The sequence below is a fragment of the Pimephales promelas genome, chromosome 21, assembly GCF_988280905.1.
Source record: "Pimephales promelas chromosome 21, fPimPro1.hap1.1, whole genome shotgun sequence".
NCBI lineage: Eukaryota > Metazoa > Chordata > Actinopteri > Cypriniformes > Leuciscidae > Pimephales > Pimephales promelas.
In genome coordinates, this window is record NC_142789.1 from 20,703,768 (window position 1) to 20,729,105 (window position 25,338).

General features: G+C 38.0%; 1 protein-coding gene across 1 annotated transcript; it reads right to left on the bottom strand.

Moving 5' to 3' along the window:
- Positions 1–486: 486 nt before the first annotated feature.
- On the bottom strand, positions 487–20,669 carry prdm2b (PR domain containing 2, with ZNF domain b). The gene is made up of 9 exons (XM_039673609.2): positions 20,545–20,669; positions 15,931–15,995; positions 15,658–15,778; positions 15,043–15,146; positions 13,038–13,190; positions 11,555–11,681; positions 9,147–9,260; positions 2,471–7,047; positions 487–2,377 (listed from the first exon to the last, which is right to left on the bottom strand). The coding sequence occupies exons 3-9, from the start codon at positions 15,770–15,772 to the stop codon at positions 2,351–2,353; spliced, it is 5,217 nt and encodes a 1,738-aa protein (XP_039529543.2). The 5' UTR covers positions 15,773–15,778; positions 15,931–15,995; positions 20,545–20,669; the 3' UTR covers positions 487–2,350.
- Between the last annotated feature and the right edge of the window lie 4,669 nt (positions 20,670–25,338).

The window sequence follows — 25,338 nt, forward strand, 5'->3', positions numbered from 1 at the left end:
TCCTCATCTTAATGTAATGAATCGACCAACTCGGAAGCTGCACTGGGCTGCATTTTTATGACTAGGGCTATGCCTATGCCACCTTGCACAGCAGTCAGGATTAACTGAGGCAATACTTCATCCTGTCAAGCTGAGCATATCATCATGCCCCTCTTCTCCCCAATACATACACAGCATGGAACCATAAAGAACGCTACCATGGCATGGGGGAAATTTAAACAAGATTTGCTCTCCCTGCTACATAAAAGATCCATCCTGTGACAGAACAAATTTGCACTTAATATTCTATTCTTCATTTAAATTGTGGCAAGACAGATGGTTAGAAGTGTCCTTACAGCTATATGAGTATTTAGTCAGGGTTACCTAGCCTAGAAGAGAACTCTATTTCACTCTAATGGCTTTTTTGATGGTCAAACACAACAGTCTTAAAGCCACAATAAACTTGAATCATGCTAGAGAGATCAAGCTCTCGATTAAGAAGACAGGTTCAATTTCACAAGCCAGGCGATTTAAAGAAAACGTACTGATATCGGACATGGACAAAAAAAAATGAATGTGATTGCGTACTAACAGAAATAGGTAATGCAAGTCAGTAAGCAATGCAGTCAATGAATAGTGATATGCATATGATCAAAACTAAAAATTGAAAAGACATTTGTGAAAAAGTAATTTGACAGGTACCTTATCTCTGTATACATTCTGTAGTATCACTGAAGCAAACTAAATGCTAATATATCAATTAAGACAATGCATTTTACATTTGTGAAGGTTATTATTTATAATCACAAAACACTGCCAACATTTCATTCCCAAAAATATATCAATGCAGGACAGCAGACATACTGCAAGATGGAAATAATTGTTTCAAGTTCCTTGCTTGAAAAAACATTTCAAGCATTCAGATCTTGTTTAGATACCTGTCCTCATTGTCCAGGTTGTAGAGTGAAAATGACATGCCAGAGACAGGCTTAGGAGTGAGAGGGATTGCTCTGTCCAAAAGCAGAAAACGCATCAGTTCAAAGCTTGCCAGGAGGTAGACCACTAAGAATTAAGTGCAGTTGATGTTATATTAAAGCAGAGGACTTATTCATTTTATAAAATGAGAAACAATAAAAAACAAAACATTTGTGTAATGCTTGGTTACCAAAAAGTCTGAGTGCTTGTGATGGCGTCATGGCAATAACGGCTAATCATACTAATAATGCGACATTAACTAGGTCTTAATAAACTGGAAGCAAATTTCTGAGGTTGACTAAGGGTGTGACGTACATGTGCATAAACATACCAGTGAAAATTAAAGGTGTTTTAAGTTTTCAAGCAGGTGTCATCACATATTGTAAAATTACCTCAAACTTTAAGATATCCATTAAAGGCAAATTAGCCTAAATAAAGTGCTTTTCATAAAACAAGCAACCTGATTTACCAGATCACTAATATGCAATATGTATGTAATAGGCAATTACATAATTTGGGTTGTAATAATGGCACTTACAACTTTTAATTGATCTAATGCAAGTGCAGAAGACAGTTCGTCATTCCCAGTTGAAGTTTTAGTGTAATTTTAATGGCCAGCAGCCCTGCTGTAGAATCTGCTGTAGAAAAAAAAAACAGAGAAAGAAAAGAATAAAACGGCTTATGGTTTTGGCTGGTTCAGGTGAAGGTCGAACAACTTTTACATACAGCAAACCGTTCTCTCCAGCTCACTCTGACTGTATCAAACAGCTCATTTCATTAACGGTGTCAAAATAAACAAAAACATCAACAAAGTAAAAACAAAAAAAGCCTCACAGATTAGGAGAGCCTCAGTATGATAAACATTCCCTGTGGAGGATTACATTTACTTAAATATACATATATATACTCTTCTTCAAATAATTTCTCTCAGTAAAAGAGGAGCAGGGCAAAATGGAGTACAGACATGAAGAAAGGATCAGTCCAATCATACTGTATACAAAAGTACATGCATTAGAAGACTGCTGAATCCGAAAAGCTCACAGATTAAACATGGTCAATCGGCCAAAGAGAAACTGTTGAATGATTGCCTCTTGCAATATCTTAAAACCAGAAGGTCAATATTTATAAATATTACATATGTAATATTATGGTTGATTGAGATTTATTTATTTATCATATTCTTCAGTCCATCTGGGGTGGGGGTAAGACATCCAAAGGATTATTTAGAAAAGTGCACAGAGAAGATACTTCCGATGGGCTAACACAAAAGATGAGCAGATAGATAACTCCTGGTTCCCCTGAACATTCAAGGCTATGATCAAGGTAATCCAATTCAGTTGAAAGAAGTTCCCCTTCCAGTCATTGACTCAAGCAATCGTTTAGAGAATGTGGAGTTCTACCTGGCTAACTTCAATTGAGACTCCTGAAATAAACATAAGAGAAAAAACATGAAATCAAAAACTCATAACTCATACTATAAAAATGTAACTATATGACAATGTAATTTCTGCATTACCTCAGGCTGCCCTGGTTCATGGTTTGAGAGGTCTTCAGTCTTCACTTCCAAAGGAGCTGAAGCACTAGCAATCTGTACGCTGCGTGTCACCGGCCCACCTTTTCTCTCCCGCGTCCTTGCTGAAAAACGCTCCTCCTTTTTAGACTGATGCGTTTTCACAACAACATCCTTCTTGACAACAACCTCCTTCTTGATAACAACTTGCTTCTTGACAACAACCTCCTTCTTGGCAACAACCTCTTTAGATCCACGTTGCATCTTAGAAGGTGGATGTGTTGAAGAGTCATCAGGAACTGCAGGAGCTATGGAAGTCAGTGGCTCATTGTTCTTTTTGCCTTTCTTAGATTGTGGGGCAGTGTTGTCCATGTTCAAGGCTGGCCTCTTTGAACGTACCTGAGGTTCTTTTCCTTTAATTACTAGTAGAGCTTCATTCTCAATTGGCTCAGAGCTCCGGGCTCTGGTTTTTCCCAAAGGCTTTGCGCTTGATCCAGAACTTGCCTCTTGTTTGACTTCAGACTCATTGGCTCGACTCCGGAGACTCCTGTTTTTGTCTTGAGGCATCAGTGCACCTTTTTTCAATTTCTTGGCAACAGGTCTTTGTGGACAACTGCAAGCAACGTGTTTAGCGAGGCTGGCTGGGTATGTGAACTCTCGATTACAGTATGGGCATGCATGGACCTCATGAGTCTCCTCTTCTTTTACCTGGGTTGGCGGTTTCTTTGCAGAGGCAGCAGACTTGTTCTTCTGAGATATGGCTTTCTGGACAAGCTGGTTTTTCTTTTTATTGAGGGCTGATAACTTTGCTTTAGAGGTTATATCTTGGTTAAAGTTGAGCCTTTTTGGTTGACCCATTCTGCGAAAGGCATTCTGCCCAGTAGAAGCTCCAGTGGTGGAAAGACCATTTGGAGATTGTTTCACAACTTGTTTGAGAGGAATGGGATTCTTCTTAGGGGTGTAGCGTCTCTTATCACTAGCATTAGCACAAACTAATATGTGTTTATGTAGCTCTGGCATGTTGTCAAAGCTGTTTCCGCATTTGGTACACCGGATCGCAGTGCTAAATGTTTGGGGGATGTTGTGTGTGGTAAAATTAGTGGCGGAGGCAACAGAGCCATCAGGTGTTCTGTTGTGGTACGGGAAAGGTGGAGGCTTAAAGCTGGGGTAGTGTTGATTAATGCCAAGCCGCACATCTGGACCTTTCGGTTTACCAGCCTCAGATGCCATAATCTTTATTGTAGTGTATAGTTCTTCTGTAGGGTCCTCATGGCCATTTTCCTCTCCTTCCACCTTATTAGTGTCATTGTTATGCTCCTCCAAAGAATCCTCAGCATCAAAAGAATCTTTCTCCACATTTGTGTAAGCAGGATCCGTGTAGTTCTGAGGTCTGAGCTTCCCGTTTTCAACGGCAGTGTGACTGCAATTCTGACTTGGATGTAGGTCACTTTGATGTTGCTGGAGATTGCAGAGGAAGGCAAACTCCTTTGAGCAAATGGAGCAAACATAAATTCTTCCCACCCCATGGAGAGAGGAGCGGTGCTCGAGGAGAGCGGTGGCATTGCCAAATAACTGAACGCAAAACTCGCACTTAAAAGGCCACTCTGACGCATGCTCTATTATATGGCCACTAAGGTCTTTGATGGAGCGAAATGGCTCTTTGCAGACGTTACACACAAAACTCTTGACAAAATTCTCGCGCTCTGGTGTTTCAACGTCACAATTTTTGACTGGAGTCCCAGGTGAAGTGTCATCTCCATTTGTTATATCAACCGGCTCCTCTTTTTTCCCTTTATCCTCTTCAGGTAAGTTGTTATCGACCTCTGAACTCTTTTGTGGAGAACACAATTCACTGAGGAGGTTTGGTGAAGATTCATTAGTAGTTGATTGTACTGTAGAAAGAGAAGGCTCTGATTTGTGTCTATCTTCTGCTTTAATATTGAGGTCTTGGGGGAAAGTTCCTTCAAAGGAATGGCTTTGGCTGGTTTCAGAAGCAGTATCCCACTCTAGGTGAGAAGAATCTGCTTGGTCTGCATTTCTTAAAAACTGAGGCTTAGAATCATGGGTTGAGCCCTCAAGTAGTGTTTCTGACTTTGAAGATGAATCTGCTGTACAATGTCTTTTTGCATCCTGAGGCAGTGGAGAAATCACACGGTCTAATTGCTCAGCAGTTTGGTCTGATTCATTATTGGAATTTAATGTTTCATGGTATGATTCTGTTAATGCAGATGAATCAGACACTTCCTCGAATCCATCAACTGCTTTTGGGGACATTTTAGGGGACAACACTGGAAAAGGGGTGGGTGATGAGGTGTCTGACATGTGAAAATGCTGCGAAGATAGAGGCGGAGGAGATGGGATAGTGGGTAAGACTGGAGGAGGGGGAGTAGATGAAGCTATACTAGAGGAGGATGGAGAGGATGGATTAATAGTCATAGGGGTCAGGGAGGGAGGAGAGGTTGATTCACAAGGAAGGTGCTCTGATCCTGATCCAGGACTAGAAGGGGCTACACACGTGGCACTCTCAGAAGACGAAAGGGCGTCAGGACTTCCAAGAGTGTTGGATCCTTCTTCTCCAGGTGAGTTTAGGCCAGCATACTCGTTCATTAACACTTTTTCTAAAATGCTGGTATTAGGTTTTTTCCTCTTCACATGAGGTGGTAGTGTGGCTGAGCATGTCTTTACTTCATGGTCAACAGGACTTTTACGGTTCATACTTAAGTCAAGCACAGCCTCTCCAGATCCTCTGCTTACACTATTGTCTCTTTTACTGTAAGAACTTGAAAGGTCAAGCGGCTGCTGATTGCAAGAATTCCCACCACTTCTTGAAGGAGACCAGTCTTTTCCTGTCAGGGAACTTTCAGTGTCCCCATGATCACTGCTGGACAAACTCCAAGAATGAGTCATGCAGTGGCTCTCAATCTTTGGCACCTTTAGAGAACATGAAACCACAGAGCTCATGTTGTCATTTCTTTGTGGTGGGCTACTCTGTGAAGCTGTGGGAGGGGAGGCGGTTCTTCTTTTAAACCTACCTTGGACAGCAGGCAGTGAAGTTACGGAAAGTGGGGTGGTCAATCTATTATCAGTAATTAGACCTATGGCTGTTTTCTGACCATCCGGAGCCTGTAGTAGTTGTTTAAGTTTCGGAGAGAGATAAACCGTTTTCTCCTTTTGAAAAGCTAACGTTTCGGTGGACTGGGAGAAAATGTTTCCTACCAACAAAGAGGACTGGGAGGAAGGGGAGGACAATGAGGAAGAGGAGGACACTGTTTCAGCCTCCACTTTCACAGCAGGCAGCAGCGGTGGTGTAGCAGTTCGCCTTTTAGAAGTTGTCAGAGACATGCATGAAACTTCCTTCACTGGACAAGTCTGTGTTTCAACTTTAAGAGCATGACTTATTTGTTTGGGACTCAAAATAAGAGCATCAAGGCCAAACAACGCTGCAGTGCTTGAATCAACCTCGATTACCTCACAATTGCTCACTGTGCTTGTAGATGGTATTTTTCCATCAATGTAATGGCTGAGATTTTCAGAAATGTTGTTAGAGATATCAACCATACACTCTTCCCGCTCTCCCTCATCCTCTGTCTCCACACTGGGCACATAAATGGGTGGTGGACTGGCACTTGGTGACTCTTCCTGGAGCAAAACGGGCTGCCCTTGTTCATGGTACTGGTGTTGGGAGGAGCCGTCCTGCAGGAGTATACCTTTCCGGCGAACACCTTTAGGCATTAGATGCCGCTCATGGATTCTACGCTGGTGCCTGCGCATGTTGGTGTGTGTGCCAAAAGCCTTATTACAGTACTTGCAAGGATGAAGCTCTTTTGACTCCCCATTCTCATCTAAAATAAAAGGCCGGTCAGATTCAACACCAGGCTCTTTTTTCAAATAGTCAGAGGTTAGCTGAGGAGGACCGTTCTGTGTGTTCATAACGACCGCATGGCTTGGAGTGGACGCACTGCCAGAAGTAGCAGAATCATTGGGCATTGTAGGACTGTGGAGGAACGCTGTTCCGCTGAGTGCCCCAGGCCTATTTAAAGTTTTACTTCCATTCTCATGTCTACGTTCATGTCTGCGCCTGCCTACTTGAGAGCCAAACGGCTTGGCACAGTACCGGCACTTAAACGTATGAGTTTGAAGGTTTGAAGTAGTGTGAATATGAGTGTGGCGCTCCAGGCCCTGTTTGGTGGAGAAATGACGCTCGCAGTGCTGACAGGGGTACGTTTCTCCCTGGGGGTCTTCCTCAAAATCCCCATCTGCCTCCAACTCAGCATTCGCTAAAGAAGATATACACTCTGTATCACACAGTGGACTCTCAGAGCTTTCTTCTGCAGGTTTACCCGAATGTAATTGCTGGAGAGACTTTTCATTCCCATCAACCGATTCTGCCTCAGAGGGGTGCTGTGGGCACTGATTTAACAGTTGCCCATCAACCTTTACATGTTCCTCATCCAATCCTTCCCTCTGGTTCATCTCTGTTGTGTGAGATAGGACAGGATTTTCACTTTCTATAGAAGTTGACTGGGAAACTGCAATCTGTTCCAACTCTGGAGGTGAAGATGGTCTTTCCTCATCATTAAGCCCTGAATCACAAGAAAAATATATTTAAAATATAAACGGTGCAATTCAAAAAGGGTCCTCACACCATTGGTGCTCTGCCCCTAAACACTGCCTGTGAAAAGCACTTTACATTTGACACCAAATCTCAAAGTGCTACACTAAAATATAATTAAAAATAAACATAAACAATACAGTTTGACAGATATTTAAACTCAAAGGACTTACGCTTGTAATGCATGCGCTTGTGTAAAAACAAACATCCCCCTCTTCACACACGTCAAATACACAGGAATGATTATCGGCCCAATTTTGACATCGGAACGATACCGATGCATAAAAATTTTACCATATTGGCCGATATTAATTTGGCGGCCGATGTATCGTGCACCACTAATTAGAAATGTATGCAAATCAAAAAAGTCTCTGTTAAATTAAACTGTAAGTGTGGACGTCCTTTAAAAAATAAATAAAAGAGCAATAATTCTGACTGAAACATTCCTTTTGGTGAAATAGTTGTTGGACATTAACTTTAAGTTTAAAATTTTACATGTAATGGTATTTTGGTAGCCTGGATGCCAGCCCGAACTCCACCCACAACATTTTTTGGTCGGGAAGTTCGGTCTGGACTCGATCCATTGAGGAGTAATTATGATCAGACAAGAAACGTTCGGGCCAATCAAATTGCCAGGGGAGAATTGATATGTATAGATTCCCCTGTCGCGTCTGTTGTGAAATAAATCAACAGCGCATTAATTTTTATAGACAAACAGAGAACTGCAATCAATGCATTTAATAATAATAATAATTCATCACATTTATATAGCGCCTTTCTGGACACTCAAAGCGCTTCACATAGAGGGGGGAATCTCCTCAACCACCACCAGTGTGCAGCATCCACCTGGATGATGCGACGGCTGCCATAGTGCGCCAGAACGCTCACCACACACCAGCTTACTGGTGGAGAGGAGACAGTGATGAAGCCAATTGGTATAGATGGGGATGATTAGGAGGCCATGATGGACAGAGGCCACTGGGCAAATTTGGCCAGGATGCCGGGGTTACACCCCTACTCTTTCGAAAGACATCCTGGGATTTTTAATGACCACAGAGAGTCAGGACCTCGGTTTAACGTCTCATCCGAAGGACGGTGCTCTTTTTGACAGTATAGTATCCCCATTACTATACTGGGGCGTTAGGACCCACACAGACCACAGGGTGAGCACCCCCTGCTGGCCTCACTAACACCTCTTCCAGCAGCAACCTGGCTTTCTCAGAAGGTCTCCCATCCAGGTACTAACCAGGCTCAGCCCTGCTTAGCTTCAGTGGGCAACCAGTCTTGGGCTACAGGGTGATATGGCTGCTGATTTGTCGATCGGAAAGATATCTTTGCAGTCCTTCCTACTTGATTAGGCAAAAGTGCAACTTATCAGCTGGCTCTGACAGTTGCTAAGAAGATGTGACATAATAAAAAAGCCTGTGGTCGTTGTGGTTTCTCCTTTGGTCGCACACATGGAGGAGTAAGTAAAAGAATCAACACTCGTTATTTTACTTCTAAAATAAGTAAGTTCTGTAGCTGAAAACTGCGCTATGCAAAGTTGTTGAGTTACTGCGTTGCTCTGATTGGTTGTAGGTTTACCGACTATCCAATTGAGTGCAGAGGTTGTTGTTTTTTTCCTGGTTCGGTTAAGACCTCATAATCAAAGCCCTATGGAGCAGATTCAGACTCATATTCTCACTAGAATATGAGTATGACAAAGTCAGGCTAGTATTTTGGTCTTTTAATGAGAGAATTAAATGTAAAAGGTATATTTTATATTTATATTAAACTACTTTGCACAATATATATTACAGCCTACACTCCAATTGTTTTCATAGCATTCAATTTGCACATTGTTTGGAAGACAATTTTGGGCAAGATGTAGAACATGCTTTTCATTCAAACACAGAATAAATAAAATTTGGTGTTTTTGAATCCATTAAACCACTGAAAAATGACACATTAATTGATAACTGTTAGGAGCCCTACTTTTAACCATAACAAAAAATATTATGATTGAGCTGAAAGACTTGTGAAGTGAACAGCACAAATCCCTGCCAGAGGCAGATGAAAAGCATAACCTACCTTCCTCTGAGTCCCGCATCACTGTGAATAAGGGTTCAGCGGCACTCGATTTCTTCGGTTCACAGAATCCACCCAAATCAGCCTGTCTGGCTTTTTCCGACAGCTTCCTCCTTGCTTTAGGGAGAAACAAATATGTATTTAGTAAAAAATAAATAAATAAATAAAATACAAAATAAAAAAGGAGACAACCTTCAAGAGTTAGTAAAGCCAGCAAAAAGCAATTAATAAAGGTTTATGTTTCCTTTCATGGCCGTCAAAGTCAAAACCTACCTGTACAATAATTTAATGCAATGATTTTTCATCAAAGAGCAACAAATAAATAAACTGAAAACTATGAACAACCAAGATTTGTAAGAACATCTGGTACATTAACTAGAATAACCTGCAAGATCCAAAACAAGTATGTCACTGCCACCGCCTTCTTTTCTAAACTAGCAGCTCACCACAAAACCAGACTGACGTCTCAGTAACTTCAGCATTGTGCGAAAATTTAAGTTTAAGGGATAGATTCACCCAAAAAATTAAAATTCTCTCATCATTTACTCACTCACATGGTGTAACTAACCTGTATGACTGACTTTGTGTGGAACACAAAACAAGATATTCTGAAGTACATTGACTTTTATTGCATGGGTGAAAAAAAAAAAAAAAATTGAGACATCCTTTAAAAAAATCTCCTTTTGTGTTGCATAGAAAGAGAAAAAGGTTGTACAGGCTTTGAGTGACATGATGTGAGTAAATGACAGAATATTTCTGTTTTGGGTGAACTGTCCCTGCTTTGATGAAGTATAAATACTGCATAATGACATGTAGGCTAAACGTTTTTTTATATACATTTACACAATGGATCACAGAAATTGTCACAGCCAAGCAAAGAAACCAGCTATCAGCTGCTGTCCTTGTGACAAGGTCATCTGGGAACATCTTATACAAAACACAATTCATAAAACAGACATGCTGCTAACTTGGTCATCTGACCACACTTGTCAAGTAGTCATTCCCACATATCCACACCCAACTCTGTCCTTAAATGCTATTCTATTATCATTTCATGTACACAATCATCATGAACATTTTCAAACAAAATTAACCACTGCATATTTTAAATCCCAAAACAACATGGTAACTGCAATTGTCCTTAATGTACCCATACATTTTTACGATGTCATTTGACTGTGGTTTTTGTCAGATAAAGGGCTGATATGCACATAATATAGTTATAATGTGCTTTGACTTGTTAATAACAGCAAAAGGTTCACTGTCAAATTGTTTAGCACTAAACTTAAAGGCTAAAAGACATTCTCATTTACAACATACAATTTAAACAAACAAAGAAAACATCATATCCTTCAAAACTCCAAACAATTTCCCCTAACAGCAAACTTTTGGATCTCATTAAGGGGTCAAATATTTCAAGAACTCCTTTACTCATGTCAAACCTTTCTTTTAAAAATATTGCGTGCTAAATTTAACCATCATGCAGCACTTGTCATTGAAAAGGGGAAAGTCAAACGACCATATACTCAATGGAACGACCAGCAAATGCTATTTTCCTCTTCTTTTAGGTGGGACAGTTCACCTAAGTTCACCTAGTGGGACTTATTAAAGACAGTTCAGACCAAATATATACATTTAAAGTCAAATATATATGTGTGTAATACAAGTATAATAAGTAAAAGTTTATTAAAACACGTAAAAGCTTAGGCACCGCACCGAACTTAATACAGTGATGTGTGACAAATTATTTAAAAAAATGAGCTATGGATGGACGAACAAACAAATGAGACACTCATACTAGGAGCTTTTAGAGGTGAAACTTTGTATTTATGTTATGGCTCATTTAGGTCTCATTCAAAATGCTTTGCGAGGAGGGTCTCGAAGGTCATCTCTGACAGACAAGGGCTGTGTCTCCAAACAATAACATGGAGAGCTGTCTATCTAGGCTAGATGACATGTTTGGGCATCAAAGGCGGGTTTGAAATCTTTCAAACGTGCTGAATGCAATGCTGGACCGTGCCCGTGATGCTCAAAATGCTCTCTAGGCGAGAAGTTCGTGGAGTTTGAGGCACTGAAATAAGGTCCGAGTCTGCAAGGCGGCTAACTGAGCCGTTCAGCAACATGAGGAAGAGTACATTATATTCATCGAACTTTGGCTCTGTCACGGTGTGTTTTTCTGTTAAACAAAGCTGCTTAAATCAGAACGTCATCTAAAGTTATAATTCCGGTTTCTAAATAATCTTCCTATAAAATGGGAGAATAGCCAGGTGGCTAACATGCTAGCTCCAGCTAACGACTGCGAATACTTCCGAATAGAATAAACATATGTTCTCGGACACTAATTAGACACTGATTTTTATCGTGGGTGAAACTGCAGGTAGTAGCAGGAAGAGGTGGTGTTTTCATTTTACCTCGCTTTGCTCTAGGTGAACTCTTCTTGCTCAGGTTGCTAGTCCTTTCTTCCTCTAATGCAGCTGCTATCTCAGGATTGTCTTCCCCATTGTACCACACTAGAAGTTCTTCGTCGGGTCCGATTGGCTGACGGAGAGTAGACGGACCAATCAGAGTCGAGGTTTTTGGTATGCCATAGGATGAAATACTAGCTAGGCCTAGACGCTCTGTCAGGCATTTAGAAACAGATCCCAATAACAAACAGGAGTGCCGTATGAGCAAGCTTTATAACATTTTAATTGACGTTAAATATGCTTTGTTCATCTGTCAAGTATATTAAATGTAGAAGATGCATTTAAAAGGGAAAAAAAGGAATTTCATTTGGTACATCTATAAAATATTTACACAAGTTTAATGTGCATAAATGTAAGCTGGATTTTGTCCCAGATTACTACTTTTCAAATATCCATGCCACGCTATGCAATTAAAATTGGAGTTTTGTTTTATTTAGTCCATTGAGTGCATCTATAAACTAGTGTAGGGGTTCTCAAACTGTCCTGGGACCCCCAGGGGGGTTGCAATAGGGGGCTGGGAAGATTACAGTGAAAAATAAAATATTAAAAAAACAAAACCAACAATACAATCATGATATTAGTCATGGCTATTCTTGACAGCCCTATTTTAACAATAACTAAATTAAATTATGTAAAAGCATTCATCTCTCCTTCCTTTGCAATGTACATTCTTTCATGAACAGGTTGTATTTGTGTTGTAAGAGAAAATACATGGTTTATCTTTGTTGCCGTTTCCTACGTATAATAAAACAATATCTAATTACTGTGATAAGACCAAATCTCTTTGCGTTATACATCCAACATTAATAGTAGTATTTTAAAAAAAATTATGTCATTAAGTTAACACTAGAGAATTAAGAAATTATTTTACATTTTGTTTACATTTACAAAGTATTAGTTTGTACATACAACATAGTTTTAAAACACCCAAGTGTTATTTGTAATCTATTACTTTTATAGCAAATCTGAATTTTCAGCATCATTACTCCAGTCTTCAGTGTCACATGATTAATCAGAAATCATTATATTATGTTGATTTTCTGCTCAAGAAAGATTTTAAGACTTATGATCATCAAAGTTAAAAACTATGACACTTTTTTCAGGATTCTTTGATGAATACAAAAATTTAAAAGAACACCAATGAAACACAAATCTTTTGTAATGTAAGTCTTTACTGTCACCTTTTTTACTGTCTATTCAATGCGTCCTGAATAAAGGTGTTAATTTCTTGTTACAAAAGTCATATATTGATCCCAAAGGGAAGGGAATCATATTTTAGGGATATTTACCATAAAAAGTTTGAAAACCCCTTTACTAGTGCACTACACCGCTGTATGCATCTTCTCCAGGCTTAATCTTTTTACATTCATAAAACATTAATTGGTGGAAATCAACATGGTGAAAATCGAACCAGTTCATCAGCTCTTACCCTTAACACTTTGTAGTAAATAGCTCTGTTGATTTCCAGTGGAAAGAGGTTTTGCTCTTGAGAAGAGCGTGCCCAGTTCACATACCGCAACCAGTTTCCTTTCATTGGATCTGTGGCATCAACACACATCCACCCCCAGGCTGGAAAATATACCTAATGATTGTGGAACAATATGCATTTCATTAAGATCCACCACTCAAACCTACACTACCACTCAAAGGTTTGGGGTCAGTAAATTGTTTTGGTTTTCTTTAGCAAAGATATCAGTAAATACATTTATAAATGTAACAAAAGTTTCTTTTTAGCTCTATATTCATCTATTCACCATAAAAAAAATAAGCAGCAGAGCACCAGATCAGCATATTAAAGGGATAGTTCACTTTGAAATTAATTTTTGATATGTTTTAGCTTACCTCAAGGGCATCCAAGATGTATGTGTCTTTGTTTCCACAGTATTTTCAATTTTGACATTTTTCAGTCAACCATTGTTGTCTGCCAGTCATACACTGGAGGCTAAGGGGGTCCACCAAAAAGCATGCACAGAGAAGTCCAAATTAAACATGATTTAATGACTCGTAAGTACACATTGATAGCCTAAGACACAAAACGAGCGGTTTGTGTGAGAAAACTAACAGTATTTATATCGTTTTTACCTCTTGTAATCATAGCCATGACAAAATGATCTGACGGCACGGGCGCTTCGGTCTGCGCATGCGCCGGAAGTGATCGCTTGCGTGCCTACGTCACTCTTTGTTTATACAGAGATTTCGGAAGTTTTACCTTTCACTAAACATATTTATACGGGAAACCACAATGGAAGACGATTTCGGTATATCTAAATATGTTTAGTAAAAGGTAAAACTTCCGAAATCTGTGTAAATATTGAGTGACGTCACACGCAAGCGATCACTTCCAGCGTAACATTGAACTGATTCAGTTCAGTTCAGTTGGACATTGCACAACTGATTCAGATCACTTCAGATTACACGAGGTAAAAACGATATAAATACTGTTTGTTTTCTCACAAAAACCGCTTGTTTCGTGTCTTAGGCCATCAATGTGTACTTATATGTACGAGTCATTAAATCATGTTTAATTTTGACTTCTCTATACATGCTTTTTGGTGGACCCCCTTAGCCTCCAGTGTATGACTGGCAGACAACAACGGTTTGACTGAAAAATGTCAAAATTGAAAATACTGTGGAAACAAAGACACCTACATCTTGGATGCCCTTGAGGTAAGCTCAAACATATGAAAAATTAATTTCAAAGTGAACTATCCCTTTAAAGGAATAGTCTTTTCAAAGTCTTGTTCATTTGTTCAAAATGAGTCAATTCGTTCATTTCATTCATTGGATGAACCAAATGACACGAAAAAAGATTTGTTCATTTTGATAAACTAGTTTGAACAGGAGAGTCAGTAACGCACATCACAGAACAGAGCGAGGTGAGCATTTGAGCTTATAAAACTTAAACTTTTTTTTTTTTAAATGAGCGATCGTTTTACTTGATAAGACCATTCATCGGCTGGAATCGTTTAAAGCCCTTTGGACAGTTTGCAGTTTGCACTGAAACTATCTTTTGGACCTTGAACCGTTTGGCTACCAGTAAAGTGCATTATATGGAGAAAAATGTTTTCAAAAACTTTAATTTCTTTTCGACTGAAGAAAGAACGACATGGATATCGTGGATGACATGGGGGTGAGTAAATTATCAGCAAAAGTTTTTTTTGAAAGTGAACTACTCCTTTAAAATTATTTGAGAAGGACCATGCAACACTGAAGATTTTTAGATTTTTTTTTTTTTTTTTTAAACAGCAATCTACTGTTTTTACTGTATTTGTGATCAAATAAATAGAGCCTTGGTGAGCATAAGATACCTCTTTCAAAATCATTAAAAATCTTACTGACCCCAAACTTTTGAATGGTACTGTATATTGGTCCAAATATGCTTTGTGTTGACCAGTGTATTCAGACTTCTGCTGAATGGGATACCTAATACATACCTCCCACATGTAAACATTGCTTGTCACTTGAGATCTCTTCTTTCGTTCTCCAACAAATGGTCCAAACCTTTTGCCTTTAGGTATTAATCTAGATGCCCATACACCTGTAGAGAGATATTGACAGCATGTCCCGAGAAATTAAATATGAGCAAACACTGGGAATTTTATTTTCTTCACCATTCAAACATTAAAAAAACAAAATAAAACTGTTTTATTAGATGGATTGGATGGATCAGAATGAGCCACTTTAAGATCTCCTGAGACTCCATTTTTGGAGCATTCGATATTAAACATTTATCTGTATATTTCTAGGGCAGCATCACAGCGTACTGCACATTCTCCAATTCAAACGTAGAACAAAACAAGACTGCAGTTACGTTATGTGCAACTCAATTGTTTAACATTCTCAAAATGCTGACCAGCTAAACTGTAAGGCAACTGTCAAAAGTGACGGTTGTAGAGCAAAACAGGCAAACTTTGTAAATTCAAAGTCAAATACTTTAGACATCTCATAGTATTTCAGCAAGCAGAGTTAAAAAATACAATACTGCAATAATGAACATGATTTCTCATCAACAGCATCATTTACAAGTACTCAGCCACGCTGTTACTCACCAATGCGATTTGGGTTAACAGCTGATGGTCCCAGTTTCATGCTGTTTGGCAGCCCTTTCCACACATGGGCTGGGATGTCATCCAAGGTTTCATACGCTCCTTGAGGCAAAGCCATTACAGCCTCAAAAACAAAAGGGGGCGATTTTACAATATGTTCCTTAACTGTATCACCATAACTAATACGCATGGTACTTGCTTTTAAAGCAAAAGTATGAATTTTCTGAGAGGAAAAGCATTTATACAACTTCAGGAAAATAATTCTTTCGACCATACCTGCGGCAAGGATTTAACACTCGATTGAATTTGAGACTCCAAAGACTTTTCTTATTTCATGGATTCTGTAAAACAGAAAATAGAAGTGGTTATTTTACCCATGTAGAACAAATAATCCTCTATGTTTGTGAAGCATAACTTGTTTTGAAGCAATCCCAAAGCTGAAAGCATGAATAGACATGCTTTATAATCCGCACTAAACTCAAAGTCTCTGAAATATTCTCTTTTTGTTTATTTACACTACCATGCAAACGTTTGGAGTCGTTATGAATTTTTCATAATTGGAACATTTTTCAGTTTTCTTTGGAAATACAGACCTGACTATAAAGAATTTGAAATAAATGCTGTAATTTCAAAAACTCAATTTATCAAAGAATCAGCTTTAGCTTTGACATTACAGGAATAAATTACATTTTAAAATGCAAGAATTTCACAGTATTGCAAGTATTTAAAGGAGTAGTTCACTTTTTAAAAAACTTTTGCTGATAATTTTCTCACCCCCATGTAATCCAAGATGTCCATGTCTTTCTTTCTTTAGTCGAAAAGAAATTAAGGTTTTTAATGAAAACATTCCAGGATTTTTCTCCATATAATGGACTTCATGGGAACCAAACGGTTCAAGGTCCAAAAGACAGTTTCAGAGCAAACTGCAGACTGTTGAAAGGGCTTTGAACGATTCCAGACGACGAATAAGGGTCTTATTAAGCGAAACGATCGCTCATTTAAAAAAAATAAAGTTTTATAATGCGCGTTCATACAAATCTTATTCCAAGTCAATTCGTTCATTTCGTTCGTTGAATCAACCAAATGATACGAAAAAAGATTTGTTCATTTTGATGAACGAGTCTGAATAGGAGAGTCACGAACGCGCATCACAGAACAGAGCAAGGTGACCATTTGAGCTTATAAAACTTAAACTTTGTTGTTGTTTTTTTAAACGAGCGATCGTTTCGCTTGATAAGACCATTCATCATCTGGAATCGTTTAAAGCCCTTTGAACAGTTTGCAATTTGCACTGAAAGTGTCTTTTGGACCTTGAACCGTTTGGCTCCCATTGAAGTGCATTATATGGAGAAAAATCCTGGAATGTTTTCATCAAAAACCTTAATTTCTTTTCGACTGAAGAAAGAAAGACATGGATATCTTGGATGACATGGGGGTGAGTAAATTATCAGCAAAAGTTTTTTTTTAAAGTGAACTACTCCTTTCAAAAACAAAAGAAATGAATGAAAGTGTATATAATTAATATGCACAGCATAATTCATACAAAAAATACTTCAACAAATAATCAAGCTGCTCTTCTAACATCCGAGATCATCTCTCAGGTGAGTCACCCTCAAGGTGTATTTCACACCAAATGGTGATGATCTAACAGGTGTGGTTAGACTTTAAACAGTATCTATTACCAGGGGCCACACCAGCATTACACACTCAATGTGTAATTAACCTAGCCTCCTCCGAGAAACAAAAAAAAAAAAACATTATTCAGTCAGCCATTCAGGTGCAAATATCAGTTCAGACAAATGATGATCCATTTTTTTGTGGGTCTGCAGAGAATTCTTCTCACAGCATAAGAACAGAGCAATAACGAGAGCTGACAGGACGGTAAGTAGAACATTGTCATCAGGTTTGGATGACAGCTACAGAGAATGCGGGGAAATTGAGAAAACAGCATGACATACAAGGGGCCTCTCTGATGTGACACTGTTACATAAGTGTGGAGGTCGGAGACAGATTCTCGGCTTCTGCTGCCTTTTACATTCACATGGGTGGGAGCATGAATGCACAACAGAAAGTGTGATAAAACAAGCTGCTGGAATCAAATTTAAACATCCGATTCAAACTCCCCCCTCTAATTTGACAAGATGGATGCTTGCAGAAATAATTCATGACATCCTTACACTCAAATCTCAGTATAATGAATAAAAATAGATGTGAATTCCAATTTACAGAAGCCTACGTGTGGTCACACAGCCACAGAAGAGCTTTTCTTGTGGTCAGTAATAGTCTTTTTGCTGAAGTACACTGCAGTCATTAAGGATTTATTCTATTATCTGTCAGCAAAAAAATGATTAGTCTGCAGTAGTGACCTCTGAAGCCATAGTCTCATAAATGTGTGGAATAACTTTAATAACTACCAACTTTATATACCTTTTGGCACCAGTATTTTATTCCTCGATTTAATCCTTGAAGGTGCACTCGATCATTCTAAAGTTAAGCTCATAAACTGGGTCTTTCTTTGTTACCAATATATTGCCGAAGTGATGACGTCACTTTGTAGGATAACTCGGAAGCTAGCGGCGCATGGGTTCCCTTGATCGAAAATCTCTGCACTTTTTTCCCATAGACTTTTGGAAAATCGCAAAACATAAGATCTGTGTTCAACAAAGAGTTGTGATACTTGCACGTTTTGTCTATCAAGATAATCTTTACAAGTTAATCCAAAATGTATACATTTTGAAGCCTATATAACGTTTTTAAAAACACAAGGAGAAACAATAAAGTTTAAAAAGCCACAAGCGGGTTATAACTGTGTGTTTTATATTATAGATCAATACGTGAAAATATTTAGAGGCTTTGTTCACATTATTTCAGGCGATTTAGCAAAAACCCATTAAAAAATCCCATAGACTTTACAGCGAGGCAACAGGGAGTGCTAAAATGCTACCCCTGACTGAAATTGTAATTCTTGAAATTCATTTTAAAAAAAATAAAGAAAAGAGTGCTAAAATGCTAACTCACTTCCGAGTTTTGGCCTACAACGTGACGTCGTAACATCGGCATTCTTCTATACCATTTGTTACCCAATATTAACGGTGGTTTTGAACACTATACTGACACCTATTGGTCTGGATGCATGAGGTTTGTTTACTTACACCATAGCTGTTCCCATTAATTTATGTTTTTAATACTACACATACCCATATACCTGTTTTAGTACACTATCTGTATCCACAGCATGTCGTAATTACTGTAATTACAAGATGACAACCTGTCGTGATGTCCACAAGACTCAGAATTCTGGATTTCTATGGCAGCACTATCAATGAACAAGCGAATCTACAGCAGTCACGTGGTAAAAGTCAGAGCTCTGAGACAATTCAGAGTTTGTAGGTTGTAATTATGAGGACGTGTAAGCTTTTTACAAGTCGGAATCTTGTAATTAATTCCTTTCTAAGGTTTGGTTCTATTTAAGGTATGGTTTCTCTAAACTTTCTATTTCAGATAAATGCTATTCTTTTGAATCCATTCTATTCATTAAAGAATCCTGAAAAGAAATTGTACAGAACTGTTTTCAAGATTGATAATAATAATAAATGTTTCTTGAGCATCAAATCATCATATTAGAATGATTTCTGAAGGATCATGCGACACTGAAGACTGATGCTGAAAATGTAGCTTCACCAACACAGAAATGAATTGCATTTTTAAAAATATTCAAATAGAGCAGTTATTTGAAATTGTTAAAATATTTCACAATATTAGTGTTTTTGCCATATTTTGGATCAAATAAATGAAGCAGTTACTATTGCACTTCAATGGAAGACAAAACAAATACACACAAAAAAAATAATCATATTAAATATAAAGCAAAGTAATAATACAACGGTAAAAAGATACAATAATAATGCCTATTATTCTTAACATCAAAATGAGTGTGCGACCCACTCTATGCAGCTCTATGCTAATATCAGTCTTTAAATCATATGAATGAATATCATTTTAATGATATTTCTCAAAAGTGTTCAACTTTTTTTGATTAGCAAAAATTGCTGAGTGCATCTTGAAGTTCACCCCAGTATTACAAATGAATTTCATCTGTACACCCTCCACTGTCCTACAACTGTTTATTGTATTTTAACAGATTTTCTCGAAACTACAAGCAAGAATGCGAAAAAGATTGCGAGGCATGAATAAAACCAGGAGATGAATGAGATGCATTTCATTGTGGTGTCATCTTTGTTAATAACAGACGGTGGCTGTGGGACAAAGAAAGAAGGCGTTTCAGCACCCAAAGCAAAAGATGGTTTAACCAACAGCCAAAAGTTTCCAAATTCTTAAAAGAAACACCAGCAAAAACTTAAACGATATTTGTCGGTGGATTGTGATGCACAGACATACATTACTTAAATGGGCACAACATGATTATAATAAACTTCAAAAAAATAAATCGCAAAACAACTACGGGTCGTATGCAAACCAGACTGAAAGTGTATCCTCGTGCTTAAAATATTGTCATGCAAACCAGATGATGTTAAATCGTGAATTAACTCTGTAGCTCGTGCAAAGCTGTTCAGGTTGTGTATCCCGACTTTCTCAGGCAAACAAACACACATCGTGCTAAAGACTCTTCTAATGGTCACATGTTCGTTTGAGGAATCTTTCATGAGAGAAAAAGTTCTCTTAAATGTTTCAACAGAGCACTAGAGTTGCTTTGTGGATTGGCAGGACAAACAGATTTTATTGTTATCATCAATCCGAGAACTCAGAAGTGCACAAACCCGATGCAACTCACTCCGAGCAAGGTGTCCTCCTGCTTTCCCAGCCGTTCAGTGCATGCAGCAAAGGCTTGATTGAAATAAAAATGTGAGCATGGTGTTCTTAAACACTTACCTGTTGTTTTTTTTACCGGCACTGTGTAGTTTGGTCTACCTGCTTTCCAATGTGCTGAAAATGGCGGATGGAGACTACAGCTATAGAGCTTCCCCAATGTAACTGGTCGGTCGGGTCGCAGAATTGGGAGAGGCACACAACCATCACGATGGGCCATTGGTGAGAGGAAAGCTGGCGAAACCTGGACCATCACAAATCAGCTTCTTCAGTATTCGAAATGTGCCTGTATATGGTTTAACTAATATGTTTCATTTTACACTTAGTTTTTTTTTCCTCTAGTGAATATTTCTCAAGGTTTGTTTATTTTTGGTCAGTTATATTTAAAGTCTTAGCTACAACAAAAGCTACTGAATATTTTTACATTTATTGCCCCAAAAAAGAGACCGTTTTAAAACAAATTCACATGACCCAAATGTTTTGACCTGAAATTAATAAATTATAAATAATGACAACATATGAAACTGACCAATATTAAAAAGAGTGGAGAGCTCATTGTTTTTTTGTTTGTTGTAGTTGTAGCTTCTTTTTATGTGTTAATCTATTCCATTGTGGTTTTATGTTCACTTGTTTATCCAACAACTATAGCAAACATTTGAATTTTAAGGCTCTTAAATGCTCTCATGGGAAAATCACAAATTTAGACTAAAGAATAACACTAATTTTGACAAAAAGTAAAACACCTTGTGACAACCTTCTTTAAATTAGGGGAACATTTTTTTATCTATAGCCTATGTAAAATAGTCGATACTGAACATATTGCAGGGAAACATCAACAAATGTCTATGAAAATTAACCTGCAGCAATTTTAGAGACAAACAGATTATAAACATTATCCAAATTGTTATTTGGTTTAAAAAAATATTGCTCTTTCATTCGAACTGATATATAGGGCAGACCTTTTAAAATATTCTGTTTATAATACAAAAATTGCCCTGGATATGAGATTTCATCTTCTCTCTTTAAACATATATCTGATATAATAATAATTAACAAAATGATTTAAAAAAAAATGCAACATGACAAGTAATATTTGAAATGGATAATGTCATGAAGAGATCAAATAAAGGACTTACAGGTGTAACATGATGAGTAAATTATGAAGAAAAAAGTACTAAACCATGCACTAAATTCCTAATCGGAATCCTTTTCCTCCCAAATTATTATTATGAAGGCTTGTAATGTCGGCCACTAGGAGGAACTCTTGATCTCAGTTCTTATTGAATGTCAGGTCTAAAAATACATTTAGCATGTAGAGAAAATGATCAGTTTGTTTTAAACGTGTATTCAGTCATAAAAACAGAATTGAAATATTTTAGGATAATTCATCACCCTGTCCGATACATATGCAGAGCCCTTCCTCTGTTCTCAGAGAGATGTCTACGCCTGTGATTTCCTTCTGTCTCTGGTCCAGATGCTTACAACAGTCCACATCCCAAATAAATCCAGTCCCTGCATTTCCCCACATAAATATAATGTGTTATGAGAGAGTGAGACATATGCCTCTCAGAGTAATGCATGTTCCACATATGGACATAGTTTCTCTGCTTGACCCAACAACCTCTGCGCAACATGTGCTAGACGTGTGCTTGTACTATATATGTCCCAAGAGAAGATAACATGAGGTGTCTGCCTTTATTGGCATACTTTGGGAATTTGTAATTTAACCATTTTTATTCCACTACATGAAAGAGAGGCATACATAGATTTATATATGACAAATTGTTATTTAACTGGATAAGAACATGGATAAGAAAACCCTTCTCTACAACATCGTATTTAAAAAAACCAAAACAAGATAGCTACATTACATGTAATCAATTGATATGAATCTGTACTTCGATCTGAAACTATCACTTTGTTCACAATATAGCGTATTATTATGCTAGTGAAGATCAACATACTGAGCAGATTCAGCAGAATTGTTCTTGATATGGCTCTGCCTGCTGAATCATTATAGAGAGAAGAATGCAGCGTTCAGAACGAGACCTCATCTAACCCTTCCAAAACAATGGCAGTGTTGAGACTGTGCGCTAAATATTACACTGCATTCAACATGGACAGTTTGTGGCATCCAGGGCACCACTGAATTGCATTAAATTGTTCTTAGGCTCTTCTACAAGGTTCCTTGGAGTCACCTGGAACATATTTTGTTTTAGAAGATGAAGAAATTTGATTTGACATGGTTTCTTCTTATGGAGAACTTTGTTCTGCTGCAGTTGGAGCAAGTTTCTCTTTAACACCCTGTTCACAACAGGACATAGCATACTGTTCATAATTTGTGATCATACTGATTCAACATATCAGGAAAAGAAAGCACAGGCTTCAAGTGGAGGAACACAAAAGTCACATGTTATTTATAACCACATGAAGAGTTTTGATATCCTGTCAGAAAAGCTGCACAGAAGGAATATTTTACAGACACTATATGCAGAAAAATCCCACATTAAACACAATGTAAAGATACATTTCTGTCCAAAAGGACTTTTATGTTGTATTCTTGCTGACACTTACCATGTTACATCATTTGAAAAACAGAAAAGATGCAATATGAAATTGTATATAAGTTAAAATAGCATTGTATCATATCAAAGTGTGGTCACATTAGCGAAATTTCACTGGTAAAAAAAAGGTCAACTGTCTATAAAGCACATCTCACAGTCACTAAACTAAGCTAAACAGCCTTCTGTTGGTCAATGCAGCATTTCAAAATCCACACAATTCCTGATCCCTTGTAAAGTTGCCAAATAATGGTACTTTTAGATTGTACACATTGTGGTTAAAATATCTACAGTGTTAATAGCACACTAACCATGGATGAATTTACAAATTAACAACTAATTCTCATCCTAGGACGTCTTATAGGTGACACTTTTGACATTGCGTCGAAATCTGACGCACATGGGACCCTTTAGCGTCAATATAACACGCTTCGGTTATGGGTAGGTTTAGGTCTGGGGTAGTGTTACTGGGGAAGACCACTAGGAGGCGCCTGTCTCATATTGACGCTAAAGGGTGCCTTGTGCGTCGGATGTAGATGCAATGTCAAAAACATCAATTATATGACGCCTTGGGATTGGACCGGACTTTTTTGTGTTCAAAATTTTTACTACGAACAAGTACATCATGAAAACATTTTCCAAACCGCGTTTTTGTCTTATATCCTGACTTTTCTTTTCCTACCACCGCGGAGTAGCCCAGTAAGTGAGTGGTGACTCATAGACATAAATAGAGAGCAAGACGCAGACAGTTCTGTTTATTAACCGCTAGAGCACAAAAAGTTTTAAAAATGACTATTTCTAAAGTTCATGCAAGGTTTCTGTCGCAAATGGCGACAAATATAATTTAATGTTAGTTAAAATAGAAACAAATATTGACTTGATTGGAAGCGAGCACAATTTGACGATCATCATCCATTTAGACATTGTTCAAGAAAAGCGCTCAAAAATATAATCAAATAATTTCACAAACCACAATCTTAAAGTCACCTGGAAGCAATTGATTTCAGCAAAATAAATATCTGAAGCAGGAGGAAGACAAAATGCAACATTTCACACTTGTTGAAGGAACATCGAGGTGAAGTTTTGTTCTGATTGTCTTCTTTTGCAGCAATCTAGATCTGATCACTGCTGTCTCCCTCCAAAGTCTTACCCAAAGTTCACATTCCCATCCATTTTATATATTTGTGGCAGAGAAAGAGCTTTTTATGGGTTTCCCACAGCACATAGAGAAAGATATATGGATCTGTCGACAGGTCACCCTGATTTCTCCAAGTTAATCAACATATTTTATTGGTCCCAGAACAGCTTTCCTGTCAGAAAATTTCGTCTTATCCCTATCGCTAAACCCAACCACCCATAACTTACCTCTAAAATCAGAGGGAAATGATAGGTGAATAACACTGATGTAGAAGCACCAAACCCTAAACTAGACATTAAATGAAAACTTTTCCCTCAAATCTGATTTACTGGAATGTTCTTCCAGGATCGACAATGATGGTGATCCAGGAACAGAAGAACTAAGCTTCAGATACTAGAAATAGACCACCAAGTCAGTGACAGCATCAGATCCTCACATTCAAAATAGGTTGGTAAAATACCAAGGGACTGCGTGTGCTCTTCAGGAGGAAACTGGGATTACAAAGGCTTAAGCGATTTCAAAGCTCCGTGGTGAGTGCACCAAATACACAAGTGTGAGGAAATGCAAACTTGTAGGGTGCTTCAAACGCTACAGCATCTTGAGTGTTGCAAAAGCTTCTCAAAGCCATGAACATCCAGTCGACGGCAGTCTTGCCATCAGAAACGGGTTTTTACTGAAAAAGCAAGATGGCTAACCTAGATCTGCTGAGCAAAAACAGGCTATAGTTAACAAGCTGATTGTTATAACCTATTGCGACAGCTGCATGTGCACCATACAAGACTTGAGTTTACAGAATACTTTGATGAAAAATGAATTCGATTTTAAGGTTAATGTGAGAGTGCAACCTTAAAAGTTCACATTAAGTTCAGTTGCTTCCATGTTTAATGATACAGGCCTAGTATGTGGACATCTGGGATAAGGACATCTATGCTTTTTCCTGTGTATTACATGCATGGTTACTCATGAAATAAACAGATATGTGAACATTAAATCTTGATTGGATTAAAAAAAACAAAAACAATTGGACCTATATATTAAATTAAAGAAAAATATGGTCCATTAAAGGGTACTAAACATATTTTCACTAAAATCGATTACTATGATGCTATGACATCATTCCGTGTTGTAAGGGGCCATTCACACAGGGCACATTTTTTA